Below are 15,698 nucleotides of genomic sequence, written 5' to 3' on the forward strand. Positions count from 1 at the left end.
TGGAATGCAGCATGACAGTGTGAGCATATGCTTTAACTATAGATTCTATTGACATGAGATTCAGTGTGTGTGTGTGTGTGTGTGTGTGTTTGCTAGAAGTATGAAGAGCAATGTTGAAGAACCTGAAATTTGACGTATTAAATTCTATAAGCGCTGTCTCACTACAGACTGAGGCTGTGTGTCAGGCAGAGATCTCTGATTGGTGGAGAGATAAATGAGTCTATTTGTGATTAAGCTTAACGGAAATTCTACTGAACAAATACCGAAATACCAATAAATACCAATTAATACAATTACAAAGAAGTTGTAATATGTCTTTAGATTACACTGTTTTGATTGGATAAAGGTCATCTTTTCATACGTTTATGAATATAACGTATTTTTCACACTATAAGGCACACCGGATTATAAGGTGAATGTCTATTTTCTGGTTTGTTTTCATACATAAGGCACACTGGATTATAAGGCACATTATGAAACACTACTAGTAAGGAACATCGCCATGTTTCCCTTGTATTTCAGCTGCTGAGTGGTGGTGGGAGGGGTTAACTAATTAACAACAAGCTTAGATTTACACTAAGGCTAGGTGCAGCACCATTAGCATTAGCGCACTAGCAGTTGGCGCTAGTAAATGCCATCCGACAGTGCTACTCTGAGGAACCCTGAGTGTTTTGGAAAGGTAGGTTGATATTAGCTAGTGGTTCCTCCCATGTAGCGTTTTTAAACGTGGTAAACATGAAGACTGTCCGATATACTGGCAAAGTGTGCATAGAGTTACATAAAGTACATAAAGTAACTGATAATCAGATATAAACACTAATTCTTCTGTAAATCTGCATATTTTGGGGATTTGGGGATTTGTGGCTTTGGCGACCTCTTAGGTGAGAATGTGTAATTACACAGAGCGAGGACTTTTAATGCAGGTTAATGTAAATCAATTGCTGTATGAAATTCTGTGATTTTGATTATAATATAGTTTTGTTAGTTTTGTTAATTTAACAAATACATTTAATTTTGGAGAGAAATTACATCCAGCAAACCTACCAGACCACTCTGATTTTACTCCTTATTCAGTAATACTGTTGCTTTCAATTTAAAAAAACTTAATCTTAGTGGTGCTTTAAATTTTACACAAACGCAGCAGGAGGGTTGAATAGGAAGGGTTAAATTTAAGCAAATAATATAAATACGATTTAATGTAATAGTGCAATGATAATGACTGAAATAATTTTTTTTTTCTTTCAAAAAAATTAAATATATATATATTTATATATAAATTATATATTGAACAGATTCAACCTTTTTTAATCAAAGCTGTTAATGATAAATGATAAATAAAAGGATATAAAAACATGCTTGAAGTTATTTTGATAGGTAGTGCCCTCTGCTGGTGAACATTCTTCTACTGTCACAGATACAGTACCAGTCAAAAGTTTGGACACCTTAAAACCTTAAATTCAGTGGGTTTTTTTTTTCATTATTTTAAAATGTTCTGCATTGTAGGTTAATACTAAACTCATCCAAACTATGAAGAAAAACATATGGAATTATTTAGTTATTAAAAAACTGTTAAAGAAACCAGAATATGTTTTATATTTTAGATATATATTTTAGAAGTATCTCCTCTTGATTAGATGATCAGTTTTGAACATCTCTGCTGGATTTTCTCAGTCAGCTTTATGAGGTAGAGTCACCTGGAATTCAGGCTTTCAGTTAACAGCTGTGCTGAACTCATCAAGAGTTAATTACTTGAATTTCTTGTCTCTTAATAAAGTGTTTGAGAGCATCAGTTAAAGTAAAGTAGTGGAGAGGTAGAGTTACAGCTATACAGTGAATAGTGAATATTTGAGTAATGTTCGAATCCAGATTATGAGAAGCAACAACTACTCAACTAAATAAAGAGAAAAATAATTCAAGAAAAAAAAAAGTATTTTGGTTTGTTTAACACTTTTAAGTTACTACATGATTCCTTATGTGGTGCTTCATAGTCTTGATCATTTTAGTATTCAGTTACAATGTAGGAAAACTAAAAAATGGAAACTTTTAACTATTCTAAAAGTAATAATTTTGTCATTTTATTAGTATGACTTCTTCGTTTTAGTATATGTGAGGTTATAAGAGGTTGGTTTGACCTTGGGGTCGGATTGTTCTCGTGAATTTCCTGCGTCCAAACTGTAAATAAGCTCACAGAGCTGATCAGGAAACCGTGACACATCCGACACTTCCTCTTATAGAAGCAGACACCCTGGGAACTGCACACTAAAATCAGATTTTTACAGTTTCTAAAATTAAAAATACATGTATATGTGGACACCCCTACTAATGAATGCTGCACTCAACTCATTTAATCACCCATAGCTGACACAGATGTGCAAACGCACATACACAGCTTGTCTAGTCCCTGTAGAAGAGAAGTACCGCCAAAAGAATAGGACCCTCTGGAGCAGAAAATGAGGTGAAATGAGTTTTAATGGGAGCCATGATGCTCCTGAACGCATCCCATCAAAGAAGGGGGAAAAAACACTGACCGCCCAGGTGGTAATTTTTATTTAGTTTTAGTCAGTTTTGCGACGAAAATAGCATTTAGTTTTTGTCATAATTTAGTCACCTGAAATGTTTTTAGTTTTAGTCGACTAATTATCATAAGAATATACTCGACTAAAACTACAGACAATTTAGTCGACTAAAATGTAAAGGGTGTGAATGCAAATGCTTGTTCATCAGTTCCCTTGAATTATTAACTATACACTTATACCAAATTAAACATTAATTAAGTTAAGTATAAAATTAAACATTAATTAATTAAGTATAAAAGTATAAGTATAGTAATATTATTAATGTTTGAATGTGAAATATAGTTTTATTTATATATGATTTCATGTATATTATTAATGTAGGTAAAATTTTGTTCTAGAAATCAGGTCATGATTAGATGAATGGAAGGTAAAAACTTTAATTAAAGCATTTTTATGGTTAAATTATAGTTTGAACAGAGCTGTAGACACAAAAACACAGCTTTTAAAGGAGCTAGTTTTATCTCCAGCACTGACCCAGCACACAAACTGTAGCTACAATCTATAAATGAGCTAAAAACCTTAAGAATTTAAGTGTCTAAAAAGAGTTTATCCTGTTTTTTTTTTGAGTAACTCTCTCTACTGTCCATGGAAAAGGATTTCTACTAGATTTTGGAGCACCATTGCTGTGAGGATTTGATTGCATTCAGCCATACGAGAGCAAACGAGACCTCTTCAACTCCCCATCTCATCCCAGTATCCGAATGTGTCTCAATAATGGGGTTTAAACTCCTCTGTAGATCACGCCTGGCGTTAGAAATTGTGCCTTTATGTTTATTTATCTTCTTTTTTTTATCCAGAGGGTCCTATTCTTTTGGCAGTAGTAGGACATAGACAAGATGGGTTAGACTGTTTCATTAGAAGGTGTTTATTCAGCTGCTTTATTCTCTTTATGTGTGTGTGTGTTTGCTTTGTATTTCTTTTAAAGACCTGTAGATAACCTGCAGTGGGCGGATGGTCTTCCAGGTTAACCCTGACAATTCCAGCCTTTACGAATAATAGAAACACTCTCTTAATTCTCTCAATAGCAGAGAAACCCTCAGTAATGAGCATCACCAAGATCTCTGTGCATCTAAAGAATCTGCTCAGTTAACCAACAACAGATCTAATTGGGTTTCCAATACTGAAATGATTTATTATAACTGAATCACTCCAGCAGTTTGTTGGAGCAGTGTGTCGCTCCACAGCGGAGGCTGGATTAAAGAGATCACCATGAGGCTTCATATACTCAAACTTAGACAAACCAAGTCTCCCTGAAGCTGCGGGAGTCTCCCGCATTTCGGTAGCGGCTCCCTGATGCCCGCGAGTCACATATAATCTCCCGGAATTCAGAACGAGTGCCCCAAACGCGCACACAGGCCACAGACTTTTATTCTCTAATCGCGTGTGGGAAGGAGAGAGAGGAAACAGAGAGGGTTCTGATTGGCCTGTTCTCTGCAAAGAGTCTGTGAGACAGCCAATCAGTTTTTAGTGTGGGCAGGCAGTGTTTTTCCCCCCTCCCGGACGGGATTTGTTCAGTGAGTGAGAGAAAGCAGATCATGGCAGAGGCAATATTAATAATTATTGTAATATGATATCAAATGTTTTTGATGTTGTGCAATTTTTTGTGATATTTAACTGTCATTTTTTGTCAAATAAAGGCTTTTTTTTCCAAAAACAAACAAACAAAGGAAAGCAGAGGCAGGGCCTTCCAAAAAGAAAAAAGATACAAATCATTTCACCTCTGAATTCTCAAAATTTAATAAAAAATAAAAAAAGTCAAATTAATTAATATAAAAATAAATTTTCTTTATCCTTTGATGTGTGTGCAAGTTTTTTTTTTTTTTTTTGGCTGGGGGGGGTTGGGTGGGTGGTGGGGGGGGGGGGTGTTGGATGGGGTAACCTCCCTAAAATCAACTTTTGCAACTTGTCAGATCTCAAACAGAACCTGGATTCGTTGGTGAAGACGATCAGGTTCCAGGCGGTTCCCAAATCCAATTATGCGCTCCCCCCTCTGTAAGTCTGTAAACTGGGAAAAAATGTGTTTAAGGGCACTGTAGAGGCATATCTACCAATCAATGATCTCATGATCTCACCAAGAGCCAGGGCCGTGCAGAGACCTTTGGAGGGGCAGGTGCTCAAAGTCAAAAGGGGGCACATCGAGCACAAATTTAAAACACTAAACAGAAACATAACCTTATATTATAACCGGTTAATTTGTGATCTTACTGTGGAGTTTCTGTAAACTACAAACGAACAGAAGTCACGTTGGATCAGTGATTCTCAACCCTGTTCCTAAATATTCTACTGCATATTCCCACTGATCTGCATATTCTAGTGCAGGGGTATTTAATTAGAATTTAGTATGGTCCAGTTGGAGCATTTTTCCGTCAGTCCAGACGGTCGCCATTTTTAACTTGTGTTAAAAATATGTATATATCTGACCCTTGAAGTTGTTTGAACTATGATGAAAAAAATATATAATAATAATAAAATGCCTCTCTGGCCAGATTTTTTGTACATTCCCCCCTGTCTCTCTCTCTCTCTCGCGCTCGGCGTGTCTTTAGTTTCTGCCAGTTCTCGGGCTCCATATCTCTTTATAAAGGCGTTTTCTCCCGGCTGCGTCCCAATTCACTAGCCGGGGCAGTGGTCTGCACAGATCTGATTGGCAGAGGAGAGTGTTTAGTGATCTTACAGCACACATGATTGGTCTGTGAGTTTCCTGCACCACAGGGCGCTGCTTTTCCGCCGCTTTAAATAAACTCTGTCAGAATTAAATCCTTCTCAGTAGGTTATCGGTTTGGACCCGGACCACGCTCCGCCTATTAGTGACCCCTGATATAGAGCTTTCTCTGATTTAAAGACACTCAATAAAGTAAGTGGTGGTATAATGTGTTTAATACACTGCTGGATATACAGAATGGTTGATTAATGATCCATAGGGGGCTAAGAGATTTTAACAGGTAAACTCATTAAAGGATTGTTAATTAGCTGATCAGTTGGATCAGATGGAAATTACACAATTTTAGTTCAGAGATCAGGATTAAAAAACTGCTTTAAACTACCAACATTACCCAGTGTTGTGCTAAATTCTAGCTATCCTCTACATCCAGCTTCTAGATAAGTAGTTAGGTGTGTCAGTGTGGCCGGGGGGGGGGGGGCTTCCACACTCACACTAACTCTCCCCCACACTCCGCAAAACCAGCAAGCTGATTGGCTGTTTCTCCTGAACTTTCCCATTCACACAGATTAATACTGATTTTTTATTTAATATAATATGGGAAATGTACGGGAAAGAGGGGTAAAATGCGTTAGTTTTCCGGCCAAAAGGGGCGTGACTTTTACACATACACTTACAAAAAAAATTAACAAAACTATTTTTTTTTACTTATTTTGATTTTCTTCTTTTTATTATTACTATTTTTATTTTTTTAGTTCATTTATTTATTAGTTTTTTAATGTATTATGTAAAAGTTAGTTTTAGCTTAATTGTAACTGTTTTTGTGGTATTAATCTTATCTTCTTTTGATCTTATCTATTAAACCACATTTTTATTATTATTATTTTTTTTTTTGTATTATTTCTAATTATACTTTAATTTTTATCTATTTTTATCTTTTATTTACTGTTATTTTAAAATGATTAAATTTAGTTCTAATTTTCTTTGTCATGTCAATCACTGTTTTTGTAAATACTCGGCTACATTGAAAATGAGGGTTGCCCTCAATGTACTTCTGAGTCAAAATAAAGGTTGATTGATTGATTGATTGATTGATTGATTGATAATCAGACTCAGTCAGTCCAATCAGAGCACACCTGTAATCATTTACATATCTGCCTGAGGCTGTGCTATTGTTTTTGTTCAGTGAACGAATTTCCCCTTCATTTATATAAAATACAAACATCACATTTCAGATTCAATTTTATTTACATGTATTGTTTATTGTTATTTTTATGTACTGATTATTTGTTATCAATGTTATTGTTACAGAGCCATCCACGGAGCCGACTCGCACTAAAAATGATTGCTAAATATCTGCTCACACCAGCAGAAATGATCAAAATTGCTTATTTATCTCACAGAAAATCAGAATACAAGCAGACAGTACAGATACAGGAACACTCAGAATGGAAGAAACATCATTAAACAGACTCTCGCATTTTACAGGGATGTAAAATTCTTAATTTTACTCTACATCAGTGAATTTTCTACTCTTTAAGGCTTTGTCCTCTTCCTGTATCGTTCCTAACATGTAGTCGTAGTCTTCTGTCCTGCAGGAGAGATCAGATAAAACAGCATTAGTATAAAAACATGGCATTTTTAGAGACGATCCACATGTAGATTTGTTTATTAACTGGTCATAACAATAATTTTATTTTATTTATGATATTTTCCTTTTTTTTGGTTGGGTTATTTAGGCCGTGGTTGTTTTAGGGTGGGGAGTGGAAAAAAGTGTCTATGTTAGTCATGACTCCCAATCACACAACAAAGACTCCAATTCCCAGCATGCACTTACACTGAACTCTCCTGACTCTGCTGATCATGATGCTATGGTGTTCCCGCTCCCCCAGCTTCTGATTGCTCACACCTGGTCTGTTTTAGTATAAATACCCCTTTGTTTGCTCAGTTTGTTTGACTACATTTTTACCTTTCCCTTTATCTGTTGGATTACGCTTTTATGACCCTGCCTTGCCTTACTGTTACTGAGCCTGCCTGTCCCTAACTACCCCTGTAAGCTGTGTCCTATTGTTAATAAATTGTTTGTTTGCTCATATTTGGTCACTGACTCAAAAAAGATCACCTACAACACATCAACTTTACAGAAGAGTCAGAAAACCTCGACATTGAATGGAAGTCAGTAAAAAAAGAGGTCCATTCATGATGAAATTCTGATACAGTATAAAAAAACAACTGCCAGAACGCATTGTGGCTGTTAATCACAAACCTTAATTTTTCCGCAAAATGTGAATCTGACAGTTGATTATAATAAAATAATATCATACATATTTCATGATGAGTGGATCATCAGAAATGCTCAAAAATGACCTGGAAAATGGTGGCTAACTGTTTGCACTTTGCAGGGTTAGCAGGTAATGCTAATGCTGCTCCAACAGTGCTAGCTGGGGTTAGCAGCAGGCTAATATACTCTGATATACTGATGTCTTAATGCCCAAAGCGTGCAGTTAGCGGTGCAGTTAGTGGCTAATGCTAATGCTGCTCCAGTCTTGGTGATGGAGAACTAAACTGAATCTCCTGTATAACTCTGTACTTCAGTGAAGTGGATTTACTGCTCCTTAATACCTGACTGGTAGAATTCATACATAAGGAGCACCGGATTATAAGGAGCTCTGATCATTTTTGGTAAAATGAAAGGATTTTAAGAGCGTCTCATAGTGCAGAAACTACGTTATGTATAGTGTTTTATCCCTGACTCAGTTCCTCACCTGCCTCTGGGAACTGGTGACTCTAGGGTTCTTGTGAACAGGGCCAGGGCACGGAACGGATCCCCTATGAAGATGTTCCTCCGGCCGAATCTCTGCGGTAAGGTGGCGGAGGGCGGGGACTCGGCTCGCCGGCACTCGGTGCAGAGCTGGCCGGAGGAGGGGTCCGGGTCCTGGGAGCGGCCGAACCTCTGCGGCAGGTTGATGGCGGATTTGGGCGTTCTCTGGATGAACACTTCCCGGCCGAAGCGCAGCGGCAGGTTGGCGTGCAGGTGAGACGGCTTGGCCGATATCGGGTGCAGTCGCAGGATGGTGGGGGAACTGGCTCTGCCGCTGGTCGGAACCACGTTAAAAGAGAGCTCCTCCATTTCTAGACTGCGGGGAACGTCCTGATTGTTCTGTAAATGAAAGTAAAATTAATGAATTTTAACTTTCAGAAACAGCTACTCTATTATACAGAACTGTTCGGAGGTTTTATTCTCCTTATGTATTATTATAACTGGTGTATTTCAGCAAAATATTTAAAATTAAATACCTAACATTTTAATATCAGACATACCAACAACAAAGCACAATGTTTAGTTACATCAGCAGTGCCAGTATGGTCATATATTTACCACAGCAGTGCTATTCTACAATGTAAGCCCGGATAAGTTGAATTTACTTAAAATATTTGAGAAAACCAGTTGCCTTAAAAAAGTTAAGTAATGGATAATGAAAACTTAAAAAAAAGCATAAAATAGAACATCAAGTTATATTAACTATTTTTGTTATACTGTAAGACCAGATAAGTTGAGTTTACTTAACTTTTTTAAGGCAGCTGGTTTGCTCATTTTTTTAATAATGAGTAATGGGGAATGAAAACTTGAGTTAGCATAAATTAAAACATTACAAAGTTATTACAACTAAACGGGAAGTTGATTTATTTGTAAGGTAGCCCAGGGGGGGAATCACTACACACTGATGGTGAGTGTTAGTCTGTCAGAAACTGTTGGACACACCCACTATGCAAATAGATTGTGACAGAAGCCAATGGAATAAAAGCTGTTAATGACAAAACAGACTAAACTCAGTTATTATAAGTTGGTTCAACTCAAAGATCTCAGTTTGAATAGTACAGTATATGTGCACAGAAATTCAGTTCAAATAACTCAAAATAGTTGAGTATTGTTTAGAAATATCCAATTTTATGTAAAACAGACTTAAATCATTTGAGTTCAAACAACTTCTGGGTTTACAGTATATTTATTTATAATTTATTTCAGCAATTCTATTCTAAGCCATTTTAATCATCAGGGAGGAGACTGCGGAGTCTCGGGGCGAGGACCAGCAGACTGCGAGACAGCCTCATCCATCAGGCTGTGAGGATGCTGAACTCTCTTCCTGCTCTACCCCCCATCCCAATCCTGCCCCCAGCACACACTCACTCAGCATCCTGACCCCCCCACTAATAAAGTACTGAAACTCTGCACTACAAAGCACAAAGTACTGGTCCCTTCCAAACGGACTTGCACTACACAACACCTGCACTACTGATATACTTGCACTGTCAATACGCACTTTAATTCCACTTAATTAAACTGTGAACTTTAAGGACTTACGCACCCATTCACTTTACCAGCCTTAAGCTATATACCATATACCGTATTTGCACTACTGTTATTTACTATTTTTACTGTCATTCCATCTCAATCACCACCAATATTGCACTATTGTCTTACGTATGTTTATTGTGTCTTGCTGTATTGAACATATAGTGTCTCCCACTCTTTTATATTATAATTATATATCTATTTTTTTTTTACTTATATTTATATATCTATTCCTCCCCCACACCACTGCACCTTGTTTTTGTCTCATGTATGTCTATTGTGTCCCTGCTGTGTCTCCCATTCTCTCTTTTATTATATCTATTTTCTGTACCTGCTGTAAAATTTGGGAAGGAGAGTAACGTAATTTCAATTCTCTGTATGTCCTGTACATATGCAGTATTGACAATAAAACAACCTGACTTGACTTGACTAACCCAGACTTTGCATGGCATGCATTTTTTATTTCTCTTTGCTATTTGGGATAATTGCAGTTTCTGAGAAAAATGATGTCCTTTTATAGAATTTTATACTTCGATGGAACACGATCAAGACGCAATTAGTAATGATGTGCAAAACATTTGTTTTGTGCTTGAACACAGCAGCATTTTTTGCCCCTTTAACCAACATGACTTGTTTGAAGTGCTGCTTTAACACAAAGACATTTTTACAAAGTAAAAAACTTAAATATGAATTATTTTATATAAGGCAATAAAAATTTCTGAACAAACTCAGAACTGTAACATGTTAAACTCTTCTGTAGTTATTTATCCTGACATTCACAGAGAGAAACTCTCCATCGGTCTTTTGGTAAAAACAAATGCTAGTTTAGCTCAGCTTACCTACATTACTATTCTAGTCCTGTACAGCTCGTATCTTTCAGCAGGTAAACAGAATTAACAGTTTGTGAAGAAGTAGTAAACAGATACTGAGTGTGATAAGTGAAGTGCTGAATGTTTTATTTAGTTTAATTTTAGCCTTATCTGTCTAATAAATCAGAATAAACTGCGCCTTATCAGCAGTTTATCTCACATAAATAAAGGCTATTTGATAGCTGGGTCGGACCGAGATCAGATCACATTCTCGACATGTTTCTCTGATTTTACCAAATTGAAAACCTCTGGAATATAATCAAGAGGAAGATGGATGATCACAAACCATCAAACCACCAAACTGAACTGCTTGAATTTTTGCACCAGGAGTAAAGCAGCATAAAGTTATCCAAAAGCAGTGTGTAAGACTGGTGGAGGAGAACATGATGCCAAGATGAATGAAAAAAAAACTGTGATTAAAAAAACTTTATGAATATGAACTTGTGTTCTTTGCATTATTTGAGGTCTGAGAGCATTATACACACTAAGAAAAGGAAGTACAGAGTTGTACTTAAAAGAGTACAAAGCTTGTTGCTGGGGCTGTACCTTATATTGAAGTACAAAAAAGTACATTTTAGTGTAAGTCCTTTTTTGTACCCATGGTTTTTGTGCCAGTAAAGATTATAAAGATTATAAACATTATCATCAAGTAAATATGGCTCAAAAACTTGATGATCCAAAATTGTCTGGCTTTCAAATGAAAAATGTGCAATTTAAATATATATTGTTTATTAGTACAGTGATACAGAATACTGAATGTACCTTTTGGCTGCAGGTTAAATGGTACAAATCTGTACTTATTGCTGTTAGAAATGACTTTGTACTTCAGAGGGAACAAATCTGACCCTGTAAAGACCAATATTATACCTTTGAGAGTACAGTTATAAAGAGTGTACCTTTGAGTACAAAAAAAAGTACTCATATCGTACCTCTTTTTTTAGAGTGTATATATCAATATACATATCAGAATTTACTCACCTCTGAGAATATTGCGGTTGGGATTCTGTTGGACTCGCTGTCGTCGATGAGCGGGAGCCTGACGCCGCTGACATCCTGATACAGCAAACTACTGAGGATACCTAACGTCAGAGAGAACACAGAGCACAACATCTTCCAACCTTCACCTCCAGAGATACACTTTACAGCCTTTTATACACAAACACACACACACACACACACACAGATCTCCCACACACTCAGATTCCATTCACCACATTCACCGAATGACTTCCTAAACACTGGAACATCATTAATCACATTCTTCTGTCAGTCATAGTAACGCAGGACGTGCAGGAGGACTGAAGGTGTTGAAGCACAGCATGCGTGTGATGTTTCACACGATTTCTCTGAACAGGTTAAAGAACAGAACATTTTAAAGGTTGTAAGGTTAAGAGAATTTATATAATTACAGCTCTGGAAAAAAATAAGAGACCACTGATTTTACCAAATTAAAAACCTCTGGAATATAATCAAGAGGAAGATGGATGATCACAAACCAGCAAACCAAACTGAACTGCTTGAATTTTTGCACCAGGAGTAAAGCAGCATAAAGTTATCCAAAAGCAGTGTGTAAGACTGGTGGAGGAGAACATGATGCCAAAATGCATAAAAACGACTGTGATTAAAAACCTTTAAACAGGATTATTCCACCAAATATTGATTATTTCTGAACTCTTAAAACTTTATGAATATGAACTTGTTTTCTTTGCATTATTTGAGGTCTGAAAGTTCTGCATCTTTTTTGTTATTTCAGTCATTTCTCATTTTCTGTAAATAAATGCTCTAAATGAGAATATTTTTGTTTGTAATTTGGGAGAAATGTTGTCTGTAGTTTATAGAATAAAACAACAATGTTCATTTTACTCAAACATAAACCTATAAATAGCAAAATCAGAGAAACTCATTCAGAAACTGAAGTGCTCTCCTCATTACAGGTGTGGTCTGATTTGACACCATGGGCCCTATTTTAACCAATCTATATAGGCAAGTTGTCAACTGTGCACCATTCAGCTTGATTTAGAGCAGTGTGTCAGTGTGTCTTTGCTATCGTAACGACAGGAAAAGGACATCTTGCTCGGCGCGAAATGTACAAGTCATGTACTAATTCTAAATCTTAGTTAATAATGGGTGTGGTTAGTTTGGGCATAATGTGAAATAAACCAATCAGAGTGTCTCTTGCTCATCATTCCCTTTAAGAGTCAGGTGAGCTCTGACTTTGGTGGATTGCTATTTTAACGGTGCAGCTACCTGGACGTGTCCAACAAACTCTTCTCAGCAGAGGAAATTTACGGGAACAGCAATGTTATTTTATTTAATATTCTGTTTATTCTGTAAGATAATCAATGATTTCTTACCATCAGGAAAACTACCCGTGGGAAAAAGTATGTGAACTCCTAGACTAATTACTTTTCTAAGAGCTAATTGGAGGCAGGTGTGATGAGATGTGATTGGATGTGTTGATTAAAGCTGGCCAGCCCTATAAAAAACACACTAGTTTTAAGTTTGCTGTTCTTAAGAAGAATTGCTTGATGTGAATCATGCCTCACACAAAAGATCAAGCTCTCAGGTTAAGAAAGGGTTAAGAAAGTATCTCTAAAAGCCTTGATGTTAATGTGTTCACGGTAAGACAGACTCTCTACAAATGGAGAAAGTTCAGCACTGTTACTGGAGCTACTCTCCCTAGGCGTGGTAAAGTCCTGTAAAGGTGACTGTAAGAGCACAGCGCAGAATAATCAATGAGGTGAGGAAGAATCCTAGAGTGTCAGCTGAAGACTTCTGAAGAAAGAAATCTCTGACACATGATAACATTTTTTGTTGAAAAATCTACAATAAGGAAAACAGGACACCACGGAGGAAGCCACTGCTGTCCAAAAAAACATTTCTGCACGTTTGAAGTTTGCAAAAAAAAAGAGCATCTGGATGTTCAACTACAGCAGTACTGGCTAAATATACTGTGGACAGATGAAACCAAAATTGATTGTTTGAAGGAAAACACAGGCTAAGGTGTTGCTAGGCAGTCACTGGGCTAATGAGTTGGTTTCACAGGTATTACTAGGTGGTTGTTATATAGTTTTATATACTTTAGCTGTAGGATTCTATGTTGTTTTGAGAAGATGTTGCTTTGTTTTTTGTTAATAATTTTGTCTAAATATTTGAGTTTATAAACATTTGGACTACAAATTCTGTATGTTTGGTGAATAGAGCTGTGTACAAAAACTTGCTAAAGTATATTTAGTATATTTACTTGTTGCTTGGCAGTTCTTAAGGTGTTGCTAGGTGGTTGCTAAGATGTTGCTATGGTAAAGTCACTAGTTGCCAAGGAGTTGCTAGTCAGATGGTGAGGTGTTGCTAGATGGTTGCTAAGATGTTGATATGGTAAAGCCATTAGTTGCAAAGGGTTGCTTGTCAGATGGTGGGGTGTTGCTTGGTGGTTGCTTAGGTGCTGCAAGGTGATTGCACATGTGTGGGAAATATAGTATAGGTCTTTGTAGCTTGGTGGTTGGTAAGGTGTTGCCAAAGATGTCACTATAGTGATGGGTTGGTTTATTGTGTGTTAATAGGTGGTTGCTATGGTGCAATATACTTTAGTTGTAGGGTTTTCAGATGTGGCTAAGAGGTTAACATGGAGTTGCCCAGCAGATGTTCCACAGCAGTACTGGCTAAATATATATTGTGGACGGATGAAACCAAAATTGAGTTTTTTGAAAGGAAAACACACAACGCTCACACCATTATCAAAACCTCATCCCAACTGTGAAACATGGTGGAGGGAGCATCATGGTTTGGGGCTGCTTTGCTTTGCTGCCTCAGGGTCTGGACGGATTTTGCCGTCATCAACAGAAAAATGAATTCCCAAGTTTACCAAGATATTTCGCAGGAAAACGTAAGACCATCTGTCCTCCAACTGAAGCTCAACAGAGGATGGATGATGCAACAGAACAACGACCAAAAACATAGAAATAAATCAACAACCGAACGACTTCAACAGAAGAAAATAAATAAATCCTCCTTCTGGAGAGTCCTGATTTCCTGAACCCAACTGAGATGCTGCAGCATCATGACCTCAAGAGAGAGATTCACACCAGATATCCCATAATATTATAGCTGAACTGAAACAGTTTAGTGAAGAGGAATGATCCAGAATTCCTCCTGACTGTTCTGCAGGTCTGATCTGCAGCTACAGGAAACCATTGGTTGAGGTTTTTGCTGCCAAAAGAGGATCAACCAGTTATTAAATCCAAAGATTCACATACTTTCCCCCCTCCTCACTGTGTATATTAACATGTTGTGTTCAATAAAAACATGCAAACATATATAATTGTTTGTGTGGTTTTAGTTTAAGCAGACTGTGTTTGTCTAATGTTGTGACTTTGATGAAAATCAGAACACATTTAATGACTAATTTATGCAGAAATCCAAGTATAATCCCAAAGGATTCATATACTTTTTCTTGCAACTGTACTTTTTGATTTTTTTTCTCGAATTTTGACAAATATAAAAACAGGAAATTTATCAAATAATATTTATCAATAAATGTAACTTAAATGCTGCTTATAATTTCCTATAATACAGGAAATAGCACTAGAGCAGGGGTGTCCAAACTACGGCCCGCGGGCCATTTTCAGCCCGTTTCCTTTTTTGGAGCGGCCTGCGAGGTATTTTAGAAATAGAATGAAAGTTGGCCCGCTGTTAAGCAGGTTTTTATAATGTGAGATTCAAAGTTTGAACGCTAGGTGCCAGAAACGGGCAAAAGAGTCTAAAAGCGGAGAGAGTGAGCATTTCTAGCGCAGAAAAACGGACCATAGAGTCTAAAAGCGGAGAGAGTGCGCATTTCTAGCACAGAAAAACGGGCCACAGAGTCTAAAAGCGGAGAGAGTGCGCATTTCTAGCGCAGAAAAACAGGAGAAAAGAGTCTAAAAGCGGAGAGGGTGCGCATTTCTAGCACAGAAAAACGGGCCACAGAGTCTAAAAGCGGAGAGAGTGCGCATTTCTAGCGCAGAAAAACAGGAGAAAAGAGTCTAAAAGCGGAGAGGGTGCGCATTTCTAGCGCAGAAAAACGGGCCACAGAGTCTAAAAGTGGAGAGAGTGCGCATTTCTAGCACAGAAAAACAGGGGAAAAGAGTCTAAAAGCGGAGAGGGTGCGCATTTCTAGCACAGAAAAACGGGCCACAGAGTCTAAAAGCGGAGAGAGTGCGCATTTCTAGCGCAGAAAAACGGGGCAAACAATCTAAAAGCAGAGAGGG

At 37.3% G+C, this 15,698-nt stretch overlaps 2 protein-coding genes across 2 annotated transcripts in view; both read right to left on the minus strand.

The window, feature by feature from the left end:
• Window positions 1–15,698, minus strand: part of wu:fc38h03 (acetylcholinesterase collagenic tail peptide) — a 761,412-nt gene that overhangs the window by 51,607 nt on the left and 694,107 nt on the right. The window lies entirely within an intron of this gene.
• Window positions 6,459–11,574, minus strand: npvf (neuropeptide VF precursor). Its single transcript, XM_022686580.2, has 3 exons — window positions 11,434–11,574; window positions 7,998–8,392; window positions 6,459–6,824 (listed from the first exon to the last, which is right to left on the minus strand). The coding sequence occupies exons 1-3, from the start codon at window positions 11,563–11,565 to the stop codon at window positions 6,740–6,742; spliced, it is 612 nt and encodes a 203-aa protein (XP_022542301.2). The 5' UTR covers window positions 11,566–11,574; the 3' UTR covers window positions 6,459–6,739.

This window comes from Astyanax mexicanus, chromosome 3 (genome assembly GCF_023375975.1).
Source record: "Astyanax mexicanus isolate ESR-SI-001 chromosome 3, AstMex3_surface, whole genome shotgun sequence".
Taxonomy (NCBI): domain Eukaryota; kingdom Metazoa; phylum Chordata; class Actinopteri; order Characiformes; family Acestrorhamphidae; genus Astyanax; species Astyanax mexicanus.